Source organism: Astatotilapia calliptera, chromosome 9 (genome assembly GCF_964374335.1).
Source record: "Astatotilapia calliptera chromosome 9, fAstCal68.1, whole genome shotgun sequence".
NCBI lineage: Eukaryota > Metazoa > Chordata > Actinopteri > Cichliformes > Cichlidae > Astatotilapia > Astatotilapia calliptera.
Genome location: NC_137430.1, coordinates 15,746,794 through 15,767,649, shown reverse-complemented (window position 1 = coordinate 15,767,649; position 20,856 = coordinate 15,746,794). Strand labels below are relative to the sequence as shown.

The following is a 20,856-nucleotide window of genomic DNA, read 5'->3' as shown; positions in this document are numbered from 1 at the left end:
CTTCGGAGGTGGGGTGCCCCCGGCCTCTCGGCCTGGGGCTCGGTCACTCAGGCACGGCTGGCTGCCGGCGGAGCTCACGGGCGCGTCACTGCAACTCCCCCTGGCTTCTGCTCCGCGGCTGCTGAGTGAGCCCTCATCTGGGACTCTCCTCAGCTCTTTCTGGGACAGTGGCGCAGCTGCCCCTCTGTTGGTCTTCCTTGGTCTCTTGTGTTCTGGGGGCCTCTGGATGTCTGGAGTTTTGATCTCCTCCATACCTGCTTCATGCCCTGGAGGACGGGGCTGTGGCCCCCCCCCCCCACACCCTCTAGTAGATCATTACATGAAGGAACCTTTTAAAAAACAAAAAACAAGCGCGTCCATGCTCACAGGTGTACACACGGGTGATCACACCCACAAACTACACCCTTTTTGGCTCCTACCTCAATGCACACTGTGTTCTGTTGATCTTATGTGCTGCACAATAATGTTTAATATTTAGTATTTACTGTCATATTCCCATATATCATTGTGATGTTGTTTATTCTATTATTCTATATCTTGTTCTCTTCTGCTTGTTTTCTTTTTTCTTTCTCAGCAGGTGATCCAGGTGATTGATATATGCTTTTTTTTTTCTTCTTCTTTTTTTTCTTTTTCTGCTCATTCTGTTGGTTTTTGGTTTTTGCCCTTCTCTCCCGTCCCTCTTCTCAGCTGTTTCTCTTTCCCTCTTTCTTTCTCCCCTTCTTTCTCCCAGTCAAGTCTGTCCCATGTTCAGTAAGTGAAAATAAAATAAACAATAAAAGGTGAATCAAATGGACCATTATGGCAAGGCTGGGATGGTCAATTTGGTAAAGTAAATCCGTTGGGCATCTTTCTTTGCGTTTAGACAACAATTCTGATGGCAAAAGAGCCAAACGGGACAGGCAAAAAAAAAAAGAAAAAAAAAAAAGTGTGAGATGCTCGAGAATATACTCCGGTGTCCTGTTATATTTTAGATAGCAAGGAGCAGACGGCTGAGTTTGTTAAACTCCACCGAGACAAACTATCATCTTGTCTTTATTTTTAGTTAGCACATACCTTAAACACTTCAAGCTGTAAGCTAATGATAGTTATATAAGAGCAGATGCTGCTGGTGCAATAAGCTGTACGTTTTACGTTCAATGGATGCATGATCTGATTAGTCAACTAATCGCAAAAATAATCGGTGACTAGTTGACTATCAAAATAATCGTCTGTGGCAGCCCTATTGTCAACACTGCACAAAGTCTGATTTGGTATGTGGCATAAAAACACATTTTGTAGATTCACACATCTTTTTCTTTTCCTCTGGGTGTGCTGCTATTTTGACATTTTTGCAGATTTGACACTTCCCAATACTTCAACTGAATTTATTGCTCTTTTCTGCCAGACCCAGTTACCTGATGCTCAAACCTAATTTTTATTTTAGCCCCTTCTTGCAGCGTACCCAACTCCTTTCTGGCACCTTGTTCCTGCCCCATTCTTTTACATCTGTTGGTTATATCCCACTTCTGCCGACACCTTCTGCCATTTTCATTTTATTGAATGAGTTCTGGCTAAGAGTCTGAGCTTATTCTCCTTTGTTGGATATACATTCATTTTCTTATCATTTGAAAAAGGATGAGGATGGCATGATGAAAAAGAGGGGAAAAAAGAAAGCATGATTCAGTCTAGTTTAGTTGACTTTGAAATCCACGAAGACTCATGGATGGAGTAAAGGGGTAAATTAAAGGACAAGGGAATAATTAGGGGGGAAAAGTTGATGAGGAACGATGGAGCAGAAGACATGTCAGGGTTACAGGGTTACCAAAAGTAACAGATGGGAACGAGAAGGAGAAAGATCAGAAATGTCCAGAGAGAAATGTAAGTTCAAAAGATCATGAAAGTGATGGTAGGTGTTTTCAAAAGATTCTCATTACTAATAAAAAACAACGAGAGAGGGGGGAAAAAGAAATGGACTAAAGAGCTGAGTGTTAGGGGTCAGGAGGAGAACATGTGACTCAAACAAAGGACATAGTGGAGCAAAAGAAATTCAGAGACACGAAAAGTGGGCAAAAGGTGTCTTGGAGAGAAAAGCAGAGACCTCGAAAAAGGAGAACACGAGAGATGAGTGGGGCGGAGGTGCAGCTTGACAGAGGTTAGCATGGGAGGGTGAAGAGTGATATATATATAAAAAAAAGAACAGAGGTGCAGTTAAAGGTGAAAGCCCTGGGGAGAGAGGGTGGGGGGGGGGGGGGTGCAAAAAGAGGTTGACAGAATAAAGTAGAGATGGAGGAGCCTTACGGTGGGGGAATGGAAGGTGAGAGACTGAGACCAAGTGAACAGGAGAGCCAGCCAAAGAAAAGGAGGGGAAATGGGAGGAGAAAGGGGAGGGCAGGAGTGTCGGGGGACTGTCACCGTTCTTTCGCCTGTCACACACACAGATGTTCAGGGAGGAGAGAAGGAGCAGGAGGGGAGGATAGGGAAGAGAGCAAGGGAGCAGAGAAGGTCAAAGAAAGCGCCTCAGAGGAACAAACGATGGAGAGGAGAAAGGTGAGTAGCACTGAGAAAAAGATCAGAAGAGCATGAAAGGATGGAGAACAAGCACTTTTTTTCCCAGTGAAGCTTATTATTTTTAAAAGCTCTGTATTGCAAATATCAAGCTCCTTGACTTCATAATAGACACTTTATGTGCCCTTTTCCTCCAAAATACAAGTCAGCATTGAAGAATAAAGTAATGTTAAAAGGAAGCAAAAAAGAGAAAAAAAACCTGTAAAAACTAATATGGACCGTGCAGATCAAGGTAAAATTTATAAAAAATAAAGAACCTAATAACTTACTCTAGAGTGCATTGCTGTTTCTATTAAACGTGACTGAGATACATGATGTGCTGTGCAGTGATGCACAATTGAAGGTTGCAAAAATTGCTATATGGACAAAAGTATTGGGTCACTTACACATTACACCCACAGTGCCATGCTACAATAATACATATAGAGAAAAACCCAACAATCATATGACCGATTCTCTTTTAATTGTGACTAGTTCTTTTAAGGGCCCTAAAACTGGTGTTCTGAACTAAACAGCTTATTAGGAAGGATGAAATGAAAATATAATAAAATAAAAATGTCCTTATGCGGTGTGAGATTAAAGAGATTCAAAAAAGGAGCAATCACGAGTGACTAAAAGAATGCTGGAGTTTCTCCAAGCGTGCAAAACAAGGTTTGAGCTATCTGTGATGACACAGATAACCCAGTATTGTAGTAACCACACACAGCTGAAGTGTGTTCTGCAGCTGAATCATAACAGTATCACACTGATGGTGACCACTAACATTTACACACAAGCATAAGAGTCCATATAAATTCATTTGTAATCACATACACCCACTTCTTAAGATCTCAAAGAACTGAAGTGATGTGTCTGTTTGTGCATGTGTGTGTGTGTGTGTGTGTGTGTGTGTGTGTGTGTGTGTGTGTGTGTGTGTGTGTGTGTGTGTGTGTGTGTGAGAAAATACATGACAATACAATAAAAGTCAATAAAAATCAGCCCAAGAATGTGGAGGGCACAGATACATGTACCAACAGCAACATACTTATTAAGGAAAGAGAGGGGGATATAATAGTGAGAAAATCACACCAGGAGGTGGCCTTTGGGACCCATCGCCAAAAGTGGATGCTTTCTGAGAATCCCAGCTAATGTAGTCGGTGTGGATCACGTCTCACACAGTTCAAAAAACCCCGGACTACAGTGTGTCATTAGTCCAAACCACAAGCAAAGATACAAAAGCTCCCTCTGGTTGCTTTGTACACCGAATCAGTGTTCCACCGCCTCAGCAAGTGTTGCACTGCTGTGTTTTCTGCTCTTTGTTCATCAGTGGGTACGCTGTAAACTGGATTCCCTGCTCTAGGTTTATATATTTGGACAAGCCATTGGTTTGTCCATCACTTCTTCCTGGAGTGTAAAATGTATATAGGTATATGCAGTGTGGTCATCTGTTTGAGTATGATAATGAAAAAGGTCATTTTAATTTTCCATTCCTAGAAAGGAAATATAAAATCTGCTGTTAATTACTTTTTCATGGGTAAATGGCTCTCGCAGTCACTCAGAGATGATGAACATAACGAATGAGGGGAAAGGGGATATTGCAGAGAAAAACTGGAAATTAAGATTTCTAAATAAAAGAGTTTATTTAGTGAAAGGTCAGAGTTGTGCGGATGTGTAATGGAGATGCAGTGTGATTGTGGAGGGATGACGAACAGCCGGTGATAGGCATTACATACAAGCAAACATGACAGTGGCAAGGCAAGCATCAAACAAGAGAACATCTCTCCTCTGTCTCGCTGACAGTGTGGGTGAATGTGGGGGTTGGCATGTGCACATGGCAGATTTCATGTCTTTGCATCCTGCTCAGAAATGTTTCATGGCGTCTTTGTGTGGCTTTATGTTTGTGTGCTCTGGCACCCGAGAGAACATGCGTGAGTGTATTTATCAAAGGTGCCGCTTTTGATACCAAAACCACATTAACAAAAAGTATAACGTCTTAATTAATTAGAATGCGAGGCCGCCGGAAAAAGGGAGCAGAGAGAAAACAGCTGGTTAGCCCTCTGCTAGTACTTCATCTTTCTGTCATGGAGCAAAGGGAGCGGATGGAGACAGAGTAATTTAATTAGGAGAGGACCGCCATTATCGATGGATGACTGCAATGGCTGGAGACATCAAACAAGTTTGCAAGATGACAGTGAAAAGTAAAGCATGAATAGGGAAAGGGAATGTGGTTAATTGTGCAGGAAGTCGGAGGAAAGTTGTGCTGCGGTTGTGACGTCCTTCATTCGAATAAGTAGGTATAAGAGTGGAACTTTTTCAAACTTGGAAAAAAAGTTGGAAAAGTATATACCAGGATGAGAAGAGAAAAAAATAGCTAATGAGGTTTGGGAAGAAAGAATAGACAGGCTGTGAAAAAGGAGTGTGGGATTGAGAATGTTACAGTAGAAAATAGAAATTGTATGGAGGGAAAATGACATAGAGAGAAAGACAAAGGGAGAGAGAGGATGAGATGGAGGGCAGGGAGAGACAAGACGAAGGACAGAGGAGCACAGAAATAGAGGGATATGAATTAGAGAAAGGTTGAAAAAGAAAATGGAATGTAAGGATCAGTGGCCACGTGTTTGTGATTAGCAGCTAAATCTCATGCTTGGCCACGTTTGCACCGCGGAGCAACACACATGTGCTCACACGCCTGTAGGTACATCCACCGAGGCATGGGTTTACTCATCTCTCACTTTTCACATAAAAGTGGCATCCATTGTTATCTTACCCTGTCTGAGTGTTTGTCTCTGTACAAAGCGCAAATACTTTTTAGACTTGTTTTTTCTGAATGACGGCTATGTGGGAATAACCCATTACCAAGTGTTGTTCCAGAGCGGCAGAGATAATGAGATGTACCCACATGGAAATTTGATACTTCTCTGAGATTGCATTGAAAAAAAAAAAGGAATCCAAAGTGTCAGTAGTTACACAGCTTCTACCAAATTATCAGTCATTCAGGCCTTATCACAGCTCGGTTACCATGTCCTCCCATCTTCAGCTTGTTCTCTTTTCCCATGCCTGTCTGTTCCCACTCTTTCTTTCTCTCACTCCACAGTGTCTTCCTCTTCACCCTCACCTCGACACATTTCCAGTCTCCATTGTCTTTATCCTATCCATTCCTCTTCTATTTTAACCTGTATCCACAGGGCATCTGTCTTCAACTGGCAGCACTGAACACATGCAGATCACAGCTCTTGTGGTTGCTATGTGACAAGTGCAAACCTATTTGGAGCACATCTTTTACTTTTTCTGGCTCATGGTCTGCTTTTACATCCAAAATTCCAACGACATAACCAGAGAAAGAACTGTCATTGGAATGTATGGCCAAAGCCCATAGTCAAGAGGTGTTTTAACTATTTTTATGACACAGAAGCAGGTTGCACAACAGAAAGCAAAAGTTTTATTTGGCTGCTGCAAAAAAGGTCTAAAAAGAAATACAAAAGTCCACAAAACACACCAATCCAAAAGGAGCATCAGCTGGGAAAGTTGGAGAAGGGCAGGGCTATATATATGCTACAGTTAGGTCCAGTGATATTTGGACAGAGACAACTTTTTTCATTTTTTGGTTCTTACGTACACTACCACAATCAATTTTGAATAAAATAATGTGCAGACTTTCAGCTGTAATTTGTTGGCTTGAACAAAAACATTTTTGGAACTAAAACATTTATTCAGGGGCACAAAAGTAATTGGACGAATTAAATAAATGAAAATAAAATGTTTATTTCTAATGGACATCACCAGGTGCTGGGTTTCCTGCTTTTTAATGTTCTGCCAGGCCTTTATTTTCAGATTCTGTTTGTTTTGGGGTCTTTCTTTCAGTTTGACTTATTTAGCTGGATTAGAGCAGACAGCATGACTCTGAACATCTCAGAATTCATTCAGCTGCTTCTGTCCTCATTCACATCATCAATAAACACTAGTGTCCCAGTGCCACTGGGGGCCATACATACTCAAGCCATCACACTGCCCCCACCGTGTATTACGATGTGGTTTGCTTTGGAGCTGTGCCACGCCTTCTCCATACTTTTTCTTGCCACCATTCTGGTAGAGGTTGATCGTGGTTTCATTTGTCCAAAAGCAAAATCCAGCCTAGCCTTTCTATTTGTGAGGCTTATGAGTGGCTTGCACCTTGCAGTGAACCCTCTGTATTTACTTTCATGGAGTCTTCTCTTTATTGTAGACTTTGATATCGATACGCCGACCTCCTGGAGAGTGTTGTTCACGTGGTTGGCTGTTGTATTAGCCTCTTCACCATGGAAATAATTCTGCGATCATCCACCACTATTGTCTTCCATGGATGTCCAGGTCTTTTTGTGTTGCTGAGGTCACCAGTGCTTTATTTCTTTCTAAGGATGTACCAAACTGTAGATTTTGGCACTCCTAATATTGCAGCAATTTCTTAGATGGGTTTCTTCTGTTTTTGCAGCTTATGGGTGGCTTGTTTCACCTGCATGGACTCCTCCTCTGACGATGATGTTTTCTGTTCACAGCGAAATCTTCCAAATGTAAGCACCACACTGTCATGGGCCTGAGTCTGTGACTCAGGGCTTTTGTATTAATGAATTATCTTGTGTTCTGGTGATGTTTTCTGTTAAGGTTTTCCTAGTTAGAATTTGGTGTTGTGCTCCCTCTGTTTAGTGTCAAGTCATCCCTGTCTGTGTGTATATTTCCTGTTTTACTTTGAAGTTCTGTGTCTCGTGTCTTGTCATATCAATTAGGATCTGCTGTGCCTCCCTCCTGTTTTGCCATTCCTCATTCCCTCCGTGTGTATTTATCATGTGTGTTTACCTGTGCTCGTTGTCAGTTCATCGGCGTTAGTTGGTGTTTCTCCGTCTCTCTGCCCTCAGCTCGTGTTTCTCCCTGTATGTTGTGTAGGTTTATTAGTTTTGCCCAGTTCAGGTTCGTGTCTTAGTGCCATCCTTACCACCCTCGTTTCTGTTTGTACTTCACCCATTGTAAATAAAATGCTCACTCGCAACAAGTCAGTTCCTGCATTTTGGGTCCTTTTCGCCCAGGCACCACACGACTGTCGCCGCAACCGTGACACACACATCAAATCAACTCCAGTCATTTTATCTGCTTAGCTGATAATGACATAAGAAAGGAATTGCCCACAACTGCCCAATAAATAGCCTTTGAGTCAATTGTCCAGTTACATTTGGTCCCTTTAAAATGAGGTTGGCACATGTTAAGGAGCTGAATCTCCTAAACGCTTCATCCAGTTTGAATGTGGATACCCTCAAATGAAAGCTGCGAGTCTACATATGATGTCCATGTCTATTATATAACTATAATTGGAAAATGTTTCAGTAAACAGGTAAAAAAAAACAACTAAAAAAAAGTCAGTGTCCAAATATATATGGACCTAACTGTATAGACAAGACACAGGTGGAAGCAGGAAACGGATGAAAGCAATGAGGAAAAAAGAGAGACAATCACAAAGTTTGAGTGACAAAGAGAGTCAATAAAACACATGGAAATCAGTTATTAAATTCAAACTGGAGGTAACCAAAAGATAATCAACCAAAACTGAAACACTAAACAATATGACAAAGACAGAATAACACAGCAGGGATAGGAAATGGAGAAAGTAAAAAGAACAAAACCCAAACAAAATGGCACAGGAAAGCCAAGAAAATATCAGGACCATGGCCTTATTAGTATTAATCATGTTTATGTAAGCGGCTGTCTAATGCCCTGACGCCCCTTTTCATGTCAAAGCAAATGAGAAAACTTTTACTGACCTCATTCCAAGTTAACCTTGGGCACAACAAATTTGAAATAAAAAGTAATTTTCTTCAGATGAAACTTTAAACAAGACAGACGGGGGTGTTAAGCAAGCATGGTCTGCAAAAAGATTTGATATGAGTTGCATCACAGAAAGTGTAGATGCTTGATGCATAGCAGCAGCTATGGGCTGGGCTCTGATTTTGACCATTTTATTATTCAGGGTCACACATGTTTTACAAGGGTTACTCCAGCAGTTTCAAATAAAATGAATGCACACTGTATTTTACAACTGTTTAATATTTTATCAAACGAGTAGTCAGTCTTTAAAGTGTTTTGTGACGTTTTTCAAACATGTATGTGGTTGAAATCTTAGAGCTGAAGAGATGTGAAGAACTTTTCTTTTTCTACACTTCATTAGCTGTCATCTGGTCTTTCTTCATGTCTACCTGTCTCTTTTTCCCCCCGCACTTGTCTATCTAGACCAAAAGGTTTTTGGCTGCAAGAGAAGCTGGTTCACCTTTTCGTTTGTCTGACGTCCTTGAGTTTCACAGGGCCTGGCACATTAACTAACACTAAAGGGAGACAGTTGGGGGGTGGGAGCATGGACATTTGGGAGAGGGTGAGGGGTGATGGTGAGAGAGAGAGAAAGTCAAGACTATTAGGGGAAATGAGAGAGATAACAACGGCAGGAATGTTGGAGGTTGAAAAAGGGAAAAGATGGAGGGAGGTAAATGTGAGATAAAATGGTGAGACGCAGAAATTGCAAATTAAAAGAAGACTGGCAAAGGAGGAGGCTGTAGCTCAGGTGCTGCGTATATTTCTTGTCTACCAATGGGAAAGCTGGGGGATTGAGCTCCAGATCCTCCTGTCCATGTGTCTAAGTATCCTTGGGCAAGATACTGACACCCAGGTTGCCCCGATCCATCCATCCAAGTGTGAGTGTGTGAATGTTAGATAGAAGTGCTTAGATACAGATAAAAGCACTGTGTCAATGCTAAATAATTGAGGAGGAAGGTGCTGTGTAAGTGTTAACAAAAGAAAGACAAAACAGTCTTTTCTGACTGTTTTTAGAATGCAGAGGCAGAACTGTCCCTGCTTGATTTATGTAAGTGCAAAAAAAAAAGAAAGTAGAAATACAAAACAAATCTAGCATCACGCCACATCTAATAATACATTTCTAAGAAAAATGAACTAAAGCTGTTAACAGTCAATCTTTTCTGGTTTAAATAAGATGCAATTTTGTTAATAACATAATGTGTTAATTAAAGGATCTTAAGTGACTCTGTTTTATAAGTTAAGTAAAAAAAAAAGGTCTAGCACTATAATGGAACAATTAAGAATACAGCAATGTTCACAAGCCCATTCATGTTTAGTCATTTTGTACATAAAGGCACACAAATACATACTGTGCCTATAAAAAACTAATAAAATGTGTCATCTTAAAATGAAAAAGCAAAGTAGGAATGACCACCAGGATCCTGGTAACTGGCAGGCTTACACAAGATAGCTGCCTGCTGGAAAATCACTATGGCACCATCTAACTCCATCTCTCATTCACACACACATCTACAGGACTGTGCATCGAAAATTGGATGCACACACCCGACGCGCACATCACTATAACCTAAAACTCTAATAGCTGTCAGCGTTCACAGCCCAATGTGCTTAGCTTAAGATGATTGGTGTGTCCCATTGATTTTGTGCCTCTGCTGTTCCATGGCACTGGGAGATTGGAGTAGATTGGATTATCAGCACATACTCATGTCACTGACGGCAAATTTGGCTGCCAAATGTAACGGCTTGAAGGAACCCCTCCTTATAATATGTGTAAATGTGTAGTGCCGTCCTGTTTTTGTCAATACAAGTGCTTTGAAATGTTTGTGTTCCAGTGAAAGTGCGAGTGTTTAATGTGTGGACTTGTTTTTGTCATGCCTCACAGGGTTTCTGTAAATGTGAGCATGAGTCATGTAGAAGCTAAATTGGCTTTTCGCTTGTTTTCTCATTCAGTGCATGTTTTGTCTGTAAAGAAAATCACTGTAATTCTAAGAATATGTGCAATATGGATGACTCTCATGCATCTTTGCTTGAATATGTATATTTTTGGGGGGAGTTAGGGTTTGTATTTGTGCATTATGTCTCTAGTATTGTGAATACTGATATGCCTTCCCTTCCCTTTCTCACGCTGCCATATCTCAGTCAACATTACTCTTTACTCCTACTGGTAGATGACTTAATCGCTTGTGCCCACCTTCTTTGCATAAGCAACAATTACTCCCTACCACTGTTGATATTTGCCTAATTTCATTAACATTTCCTGGTCTTTGGTCTCCACGTTGCTGCCAGTTTTCATTTTCATGTATGACCTTTAGGAAATCAATACTGATTTGACCATTTTCATTCACAATCAAACCAATTTCTCACTGGATGCTTTTCTTAGATGGCAACAAACAAACAAACAGACATACGTTCATAGCAAATACAATTTCCTTTGCAATTCTGCCACTTTGTGGTCTCCATGCTTACAGAGTGATGATTACTTGGTAGTTTTAGCCACTGATCACTTTTAACTCAATATAATCTTGGCACATTTAACACAAAGTCAGCAGCTGATGGAAACTGTTTGTTGTTAATCACAATGGTGGCTCAATATGCCAAGGACTCCTGATGTGAAAAATGAAGCTTTGCCAAAAAGTGAGGTTCTAGGCTAATATTGATTTTGTGTCTTCCCTGTTTCATAGCACTGGAAGAGCACATATTCATGCCAATAACAGTACATTTGGCTGTCAAATGTAGCTGCTTGCATCTAAATGCAAGTCAAAATGATAGAGCGAAGGGAGACTCTCTACAGCTAAAACACAGAAACTGTCAGGGTCCCTGTGCCTACCCGGTCGGCTCAGTACGGCTACATATGTTTTGTATTCCTTTTTTTTATTTTTTTCCTGCTCTCTCCTTTCCCCTCTTTCCCTCCTCCCTCTGCCTGGGCGGAGCTCACCTGCGGGCTCCTGCCCTTGGCCCACGCACCTGTGGCTCATCACGAGTGATCCAGCTCCTTTATAAGACGGCAGCCCTGTGTTTCTCGTCACTGGACCGTTGCCGACCCTCGTCAGTGTAACCCCAGCTCAATGACTTCAGAAGTGTTTCATAGCGATTTACCTAACTACCCATTCGTGTCTCTGTGTACAGATTCCCTGGACCTACCCCTGTGTTACCCGAGTGAGTGGAGTGTGAGGAGGAGTGGACGGAGAGTGTGCGTGTCTTTCCCGTTCGTGTGTGGACCCCCGGAGCCCGGCTTTCCCCTCACTTTTGTAAATAATCACCTGGTGCATCATAATAAAGACTCTTGTGCTTTCAAGACCTAGAGCCTGCGCGTGAGTCCGTTCAGTCCCGTTGTGACAGAAACTGTACAGCATGTTTTGATATCATCGCTTGTCTCTGTGACATGCTTTCAACAACAGGTGAAAAGACATCTATTTAGACAAGCATTTGGGTGTTTTGAATTCTGTGTTGTTTCACCTGGTTCATGTGAGATCATTTTAAACACATATCAGCTGTTTTCTTTTTTTAATTGATACCTCTGTAAAATATTTCATGACTGCTTTCTTGTCTATTGAAGCGCTATGCAAATACATTTTACTTCTTACTTTAACAACTGTTACAAATGTCATATTTTGAAGGTTGGCGCACATCAACAGTTAATGCAGTTTGCATTATAAATGTTTAATTATAGTATTTTAAAGTTAAGTAAATCTGTCTTGAAGTTGTAACGTTCACATCCAAACTGATTTCCAGAGGAATCCTTGACCGTCATCAGCTACTATACCTTAGAGAATCTCATCAAGGTGCTTCATATCCGAAGGTAGACCCTACAATAATACATACAGAGAAAAACCCAACAATCAAATGACCCCCTATCAGCAAGCACTTTGGCAACAGTCGAACGAAAAACTCCCTTTTAACAGGAAGAAACCTCCGACAGAACCAGGCTCAGGGAGGGACGGCCATCTGCCACGACAGGTTAGGAAGAGAGAAGGAAGACATGACAAAAAACATGGTGTGGAAGAGAGCCAGAGATTAATAACAAGTATTATTCAATGCAGAGAGGTCTGTTAACCCATAGTGAGTGAGAAAGGTGACTGAAGAAGAAATACAAAATGCATCATGGGAATCCCCCAGCAGACTATTGCAGCATAACTAAGGGAGGATTCAGGGTCACCTGATCCATCCCTAACTATATGCTTTAGAAAAAGGAATGTTTTAAGCCTAATCTTAAAAGTAGAAATAGTGTCTCCCAAAATCAATATGATATTCAACATTTGAACTTTCGACAGGGTAATCTTTTGGACGTCATGTAGATGTCTATGACTTGTGCAGGGAATTTACATGATTAATAAATGTAATGTTTTTTTAATTTACAAATATCAACATTGTTTCTCTCAACATGATACATATGAATACAGATTATTTATCAACAAAGATGCTTTATTATGTGTTGACCTACTAATTTATTTAGCGCATGTTTTTTTTTGTTTTGTTTGTTATTTTAAATTTCCCTGTTTTTCTTTAACTAGTTTATTTATTTTAATTAATCACCTTATTTATTTGTAACTAGGTTAAAACTGTTATTTTTTTAAAATATTAAAAACATTAAAATCCATGTTAAATTCCATGTTGAAATGTAAATGAAGTAATAATGGTTAAAGTATTTATAAAATTTTTGGTATTCATTTTAAAAGGAGTAAAATGTGTTTAATAAGTTAAAAAAGTATTTGCATTAAATACCGTTTGTTTTTATTTTAGAGAGGTTAGTATCCTGTTTTATTGTGAAGAGCTGTGTAAGACGAAACTAGTGTGTTTGTGAAGTGGCCTGCTCTGGGAGATGTAAAATACGAAAAGTGTGTATTTATGAACTGGACTATTTGCCTGACAGTCTTTGTCAATGCACAGATGATATTTCTGCTTGAAATCCACCACGCAGCTGCTCACTTTTGCTTTAGCTCAGGAGCCCGCACCATCTTGGAGATGTCTGCTAATCACTCTGCATCCTTTTAAACATAACTGTTTCTGTACAGATAATATGCCCTCCACCCTCTGGAAACATGGGACTACAGAGCCTATACAATCAGAAGCATTATAAAAATGACATCTAAAATGAGTCTTACAAGTTTGACATTTAAAAGACGTCCACAACAACCACATTTGGACCATAAATAGTCCCTACCCAAAGGTCTTACAGACGTCAACACTAGAAGTATAATAGACGTCGCTAAAAAGACGCCGTCTGGCGTTACACAAACAACCCCTTCGGTGGACCAGAATTGTGCATCCAAAAATGACTTATAAAAGACGTCACTCCAACATCACTCTGCGCAAGTAAATTTCACAAAAATGCACACTACAGCTATTTTCATTCAAGTATTACTTAAGCTTTTACAAAAATAAACTGAATATATACACTTTATCCATTACATGCTCTCCAAGGACCGCTATCCTCCAGGAGAGGAAAAGAAAATGTGTTGGTGGGAAGAATGCTAAACTGTATTTTTACCATCCTTTCCTTATCCTTTTGAGAAATTGTTTTTCATTTTTTCATTGTTTCCTTCCCTATTTCCTTAATCGGTTGTTGGTGGGTGTCATTACAGGAGCTGCAGTCCCATTTAGTAGAAATAATTCTATTGGTATGATTAAACATACCAGATTACCTTGCTTTTATATGTCAGAGTTGTTGCCTCAGCTGTAGTGCGGCTATATTAGATGGGAAAGTATGAATTATTAATTGTATAAACACGGAGGGGTGTAATTGTCTGTCCCTATCTGTCTTTGCTGTGGACTGATGTGGAAATGAGCTTCAGTCTGAGTCACTGAGATAATGATTGAAGCCAAGAGAGGGAGGGCATGAGAGGAGAAGAAATATAAAGAAGTAGAAAGAAAGAAAAGAGAAAAAGAGGAGGAAGGTGGTGAGAGCAGCTGTGCAGCACTGAGAAGTGTGTCGCTCGATGAAGGCTTGAATGTTTATCTCACAGTGTGTCATCTCTAAAATCATCCATAAGGCTGTATGTACACGTACCTGAATTAGGTATTTACTTTTATCTCTGTCTACACTGCATGTAAGCAGAGCCCTCCAACAGAATGCATATATGTGTGAGTACATGGCCATCTGTAGGCTTGTCCGCATGTGTGTGTCCGCATGCACGTATGTCTGTGTGTGTTTGTATACCTCCTCTCCTGTTGAGCTTGGCATATCCAGGTGCATATCCACTGGAGAAGACAGACGAGCTGGTGAAGGCTGTGTGAGGCAGAGGAGAGGCAAGAGCCTCATCACACTTTTCTGTAGAGAGAAAGAACGCATATTAAAACAGAAGGAGTGAGAAACAGAAGAGGACGTTGGAAGAAAACAGAGGATATGATAAAGAGCTGTGTTTTTTTGCTTTACATACACACTTTTTCATGCATAGAAAATACATTAAGTAGTTGTTGGTCATTTTAAATCCTATTTAACTGTAATTCTATGAGAAAATCTCAACTTAGTCAAACCAATTTGGCAAATTCACGAACACATTGCAAAAATATCCACCTTAACAGGCAATCTGGCCTGGTAACTAAATGCAGATGCAAAGCTGATTTAAAAAACCAAACAACCAATCAAAACAGAGGAGAAATACAAGTGGCTAAAATGAATTGCCCCAGCCTGAGGTTAAACCCTACTAGGGCTGCCACGATTTGTCGACTAGTCACGATTACGTCGACTATCAAAATCGTCGACGACTGATTTAATAGTCGACGTGTCGTTTGAAGCTTTGTAAGATCGCAAAAGACGCAGGAATAATAGCAGGATTTAAGAGTGTAATAACGGACTGAAACAGAAGATGGCAGCACAGCATGTACAAGGATGCCAGCTGCCGTTAAACCCCGAAGAAGAAGAAGCAGCTGTGTCCCAGAATTCATAGCGCGGCCCAGCTTAGTTTCCAACAATGGCGGTAGCTAGTTAGTTTTAATATTACTCTTATTATTCTTTCTGGGTCACAAAATAAACGTTTAACATATTTTCAGGCGAGAATGTAGCTGTGTAAACCTCAAATATCTGCTCAGTTTATCAGGACACCACATATTTTCAAAAGCGCTCCGACGTTTTCGGAGACGTCTGTTACCCACTAGCTCGATAGCTAGCCGGGGGCTAGGCTCACTAGCGCCGTGAGAACACCGGACTCCCGGCAAATTGTTTTCAAACCCACCGCCGTCTTTCGTGACTCAGGTTAAATATATATGAGTCACTTAGATAAATTAAAAATGTTATTGTTTGGCTTTTTTTTTAGTATTTTATTTGTTCCTGAGTAAATCGGTTTGGCTGAGATTAAAGTTATAGTTTTTACACAGCTGAATAAACGTCAAGCAGACAGCTGATTATCAGAAGTGTGAGATGCTGGAGAATATACTCCGGTGTCCTGTTATATTTTAGATAGCAAGGAGTTTATTAAACTTTACCGAAACAATCTGCAAATTTCATTAAAATTGAATAAACTATCATCTTGTCTTTATTTTTAGTTAGCACCTTAAAAGCTTAAAGCTGTAAGCTAATGATAGTTATATAAGAGCAGATGCTGCTGGTGCAATAAGCTGTAGTTTTACGTCCAGTGGATGATGATCTGATTAGTCGACTAATCGCATAAATAATCGGTGACTAGTCGACTATCAAAATAATCGTTTGTGGCAGCCCTAAACCCTACACATATTTATTCTGCATTTGTTCACTTCTGAAATTTGAAGTACGAAGTAGGCATTTATAAATGACTATGATGAAATTTTAGGTTTGATTTTTCTGCAAACAGATATAAATGTCAACTTCTTTCATTTAAATAGAAGTTTCATTGGGGTTGCTGTGAAGAAAATTATCTGAAAGACCACCACGGCGATGCTCCTCATAACCTCACTTTTAAGCTAACATTCTGCTAGTGCTCTCAAGAGAAAACAAAGAACGTGACGGCAGAGGAATACATATGAAACACACAAACACAGCAGAAATCAAAGGAAAGAAATACTGAATATTCCTCACATGCACACAGTGATTAAGTCTCTTCCCTCTCTTTTCTCTCAATCCACCCCTTTCACTCTCTCATCCACACAAACACACTCCCCTCTTCCAGTACATTAGGTTCCACGCAGAGAGAACTTGTGAATGGTCTGTCAGGTCAGGTAGGCACAGTCACTAGCTCTCTGTCATGTCCCACTACGTGTGTGTGTGCGCACAGAGTCTGAGTATGTATGAGGGAGAGTCAAATTTAGAAAAGAGTGTTGTTTCTCCTTCTGTGAATGTGCATAGACAGATCACACATGTGTGTGTGTACAGTAGACTACATCTGGTGAAAGTCTCAAAGAGTTTGTGTTACAGGTGGGCTCATAGAGAATGGAAAATATCTAATCGTGACAATGTGTGTGGGTGTGTCCTTTTGTATGCTTGCATGCAAGTGTGCATTTCTCTTTGGAAAGCCTCCCTTGTGGTCTGAAAGAGCTCCACATTTTTCTCCTTTTGCTGCCTGCTTTGGCAGGTGGATATGCACAGAGACATCAAGGTTCTCCTTTATAAAAAGTAATGACATTTCTGGCACATTCATGTCACCCTGGAATATTAGCAAAGTCCACTTGCAACTGTCAGGCGTCTGACTCAGCATCATAGAATGGGAGAGAAGGGCAACAACGTGGTTTCAGGCAGCGGGATTTAAAAAGTCTGTTTGCATACTGTGTGAGGAGGTACGATTCTTTTAAAATGACTCAGGTGAGCCCGTGTCACCAGCTGCAACCCATGCCAGAACAGCTAGTGATGTGTTCCTGCTTATCTCCTTTTGCAGCTGTTCCACAGGTGCAGCTCTCGTGCAGCAGCATCTGGTCATGAAATTACAAGAAATCTTTGGGTCATGCTCAAGAGTCTCCAAATTTATTCTTGCATCCTAATTAATGATAATAGGATCCTCTATCACACAAACAAATGCACACGAGAGCTCCTTCACGGCTATGGACAAATGTTCTGCATCCATATATTCAACTGTTTGTGCAGTGATTGACACAAAGCACAAACACTTGCGCTTAGATCCAGTCATACACTTGATGATTCTTCATTTTCATTCACACACTTGGGAACACAACAGCTTTACTGCAGCTTCCGTCTAATGAGTGTTTCTATAGGTTTGTTGGCAAAGACTTGCTCTAGCTGCACATGAACAGGCTTTGTAGGTCACACAAACACACACGCACGCACACACTCACACTAACAGAATACATTGAATAAAGGCTGGAAGAGGAGGCAGAAATGGAATGAAAGAAGGAGGCGAGTTAATAGAGAGAAAGTAGATTTTAAAGGAATCAAGGTGGTGAGAAATATAGTGAATTTCTTCAGTGCCTCCGCTTATTTCCTTAGGGCTCTCTAAACTCTCTTCTGGGGAGAAGCCGCTATACATGTACGGATTTTAGAGATCAGAAGATATATACTAAAAAAAATTAAATAAATGAAAAAGGTGGAAAAGGTGGAAAGTCAACCTGTACCAAGGCCAATGTTCTATTTCACAATTTTAAAGAAAGTAACATGATTCAACATGAGATTCTTTTCCTCCTCTGTGCTCCACCTCTCCAACAGTTTGGTAGTATATGAGTAACCTTGCAGAAAAGAGAAAAAAAAATACAGAAAACGGTAATGATTGCATGCTTCCACAATGGCTTGTCTTGGTTGAAGAATGATGGTTCTAATATACAGTACTAATAATATAGTAGCTATTAACAACCCTGACCAGTAATGTGGAAATATCTTAAAATATGTGAAAAAGAACTTGGGTGAAAATGTGCTTTGCCTCTGAAAGCAGAACCCTGAATATTCGCAGCCATCACAAAGATCTATGAAACGAAACTTTAACTGTCTTTAATTTTGATAATGGCAAGACCTCCCGAGGCAAAATTGGTGGCTATGTTTACAAAGTGATTGATTAGACTTAAACGCAATTTGACCTCATAAGCTGCGCTCACTGTTTTCGCTATTACAGTACACTGCACCACATTTCCATTAAATCAGCTAAACAAAAAAAATTAGCATCTGTTTATTTGGGTCCTCGGTAAAGCTGCCAAATTCTTATTTTCCTTGCATCTCTATGTGTGCAGTTTATTTCTGGTGGTTGCTGTTGCTGTTGTTGCTGATTCCCAAGTCCAAAGGTATCCCCTGCCATGTGCATTACTCATGTATGTATTCACCCCTTATGTCTACTGGCTTCATAACATTCCACAGGCACTGATTCTACTCGCAGTTGAAATTTCATAGCATGCTGTTTTGATTCACAAGGGGACCGGTGATAACTACAACAACAATAATTTTAATATTGCATGTTAAAATAAAAATTTGTTTGTGGTTGATGGAATTGCAGTAGCAGTTTTCTTCTTTTTTATACTGAAAGATGTACAATGGCTCATTCAAGTGCAGACAATGTTAGACTCTCTGTAGCTTTCCTTCAGTGAAACGCCAGTGCTTCGGTATTGATCAGCTATTTTATTCCAGTGCTGAATATTTTAAGAAACCCAGAGTATATCTTTAACACACAGAATGAGCAAGTAAATCAACTAATGGTTTTGTTCATCATTTATTATTATTATTACCTCCTTCAGGGAGGTTGTGTTTTTGATAGTATTTGTGTGTGTGAATATCATTCTGTCTGTAAACACAATAACTCAAAAACTTTTGAATAAATTCAGATAAAACTTTGTAGGGGTGTAGAGCTGGGTCATGTTAACAATCCATCTTATATCCACCAGTCTAAAAAGTCAAGTCTGACCTCTCCTTCATGCTCAACAGATTGATCTGCTGTTTAGTAATGCTAATATTAATGCTATATAGAGCTGTCTAAAACTGTGTTTCTTACTGTTATTGTTTGTATTGAAAACATTATACAATACAGTAGTAAAATATTGTAAACAGTATAAACAGTATTGATCACATTATAGACTTTACTTTTGCATTTCACATCTGCCTTTCTTTCAAGCTGAACCAAAAATGTGTCAGCTTTAAAGCTCATCTAGAAGGCATGGTTAAGAGACAGAGAATGAGCTGCTTAGTTAGTTAAAAATATACTGCATTATAATATTATATAATACGCCCAAGTTATCCTTATCCTGTTATTTGCAAATCAATATTATCCATGGCCTACTCCTACATGATGTTTGTGTAATTAAAGTAAGCATCTAACGTGCTACACTTATCTGAATTTTGCTGTACTACAAACTTTTTAAAGTCTGTATAAAAAGGGCAAAGCAAACAAAGTAAATAAAGCTAGGCGAGGGAGCTGCCATGGTGGAGGTTTGCATTGTGTAGGCTTATATAATATTTCACATTGAAAATTAGCATTGTTTATGCCAAATATTTCCATCGTTTGAGTGTCAAGTACTACTGCTTTTTCAAAGCTGTCTTAAGGGTAAGTGCAAGGTGTCCTCTGGAGACTTGATGCACTGGTTGCTTCAGCATTAACAACTGAGAAGCAGTCCTCTTTCGAAGGGCGACAATGAAGAAAAAGGGCTGCCAGTGAGATGTGATCTTAGCCAGAAGTCTGTCAAGAAAGACCTCTTGAGCAACTCGCGTCTTGTTGGGAAGCTTTCTATTTTGTCCTCAGTTTTGCTTCATTTTTACAGTTCGGGTTTCTTTTTACTTGCCATTTAGTCAGCTTGAAAAACCAAAAACACCACAGTCGGTGACATTATATGAATGAGGATGGGCTCATTCATGTTGATTGGGGGGGACAACAAAGAACCAAGGACATAGCAGTGAAAAGAAAATGAAAAGTTTCTGCTTTTGTAATAAAGCCAATATACAGTGGCATATTTGAGAGGAACTCTAAAGCCCTGTCTGAGGCTTTAGTGCTCTACATAATGCTGCATTTCGTCCATATGTGACTTGTGTGGAAAGAAGCCAGTAAATATACTTTGCCCTTATCTGAACTGAGTGTCTTTTTTATTGCTTTTACTTGAGAAAAAAAGCACAGAAATGATGGGAGACTGTATCCGATTTGATCATTCATAATGAATCCACTGTACAATGTGAACCTGTTTGAAATGCCAACACCAGCACTAGCTGTATCAGGAAACCTTGATATCGTACAAATTGTTTGAACTTGAAATAAATAGAGAATTTAGGTTATACTGTAGCTGTGAAATTACTGGCAATAAATCTTACATTGTCTCTTTTCTCATTTTTCAGTCCTTAAGGATTGCAGCTGTAAAAACAACAGTAATGCCCTGATTTATTGTTTTGCAATTATTAAATCACAGCACAGGGTTATACACAGGTAAATTGTATGGTATGTGTGTGAGAAAGGGCAACTTCTGTGTTTTCCTTGCAACTAATTAAACTTTGAAAGAGATCTAGACTCATACCCATCAATTATTTACTGATATACCTCAAAGGACGCAGCTGCTGCACACATAATGTAGCCTTACGATATACAGGAAAATAGATAGGAAGCATAGTGGCAAATTAAATAAACTAAATTACATAAATTTTCACACTGGATGGATAATGTGTGACATCCTAAAATAGGTTAC

At 39.9% G+C, this 20,856-nt stretch overlaps 1 protein-coding gene and 1 long non-coding RNA gene across 3 annotated transcripts in view; one reads left to right on the top strand and one right to left on the bottom strand.

Moving 5' to 3' along the window:
• cntnap2a (contactin associated protein 2a) overlaps nucleotides 1-20,856 on the bottom strand; it is a 405,328-nt gene that overhangs the window by 224,635 nt on the left and 159,837 nt on the right. For both annotated transcript variants that reach the window (XM_026179392.2, XM_080306454.1), the window contains exon 2: nucleotides 14,510-14,620. In XM_026179392.2, the coding sequence (XP_026035177.2) occupies nucleotides 14,510-14,620 (111 nt within the window). The remainder of the gene's footprint in view (nucleotides 1-14,509; nucleotides 14,621-20,856) is intronic.
• LOC145431103 (uncharacterized) lies at nucleotides 10,129-11,649 on the top strand. The gene is made up of 2 exons (XR_013911456.1): nucleotides 10,129-11,397; nucleotides 11,479-11,649. It is a non-coding gene; the product is annotated as an uncharacterized LOC145431103 (long non-coding RNA).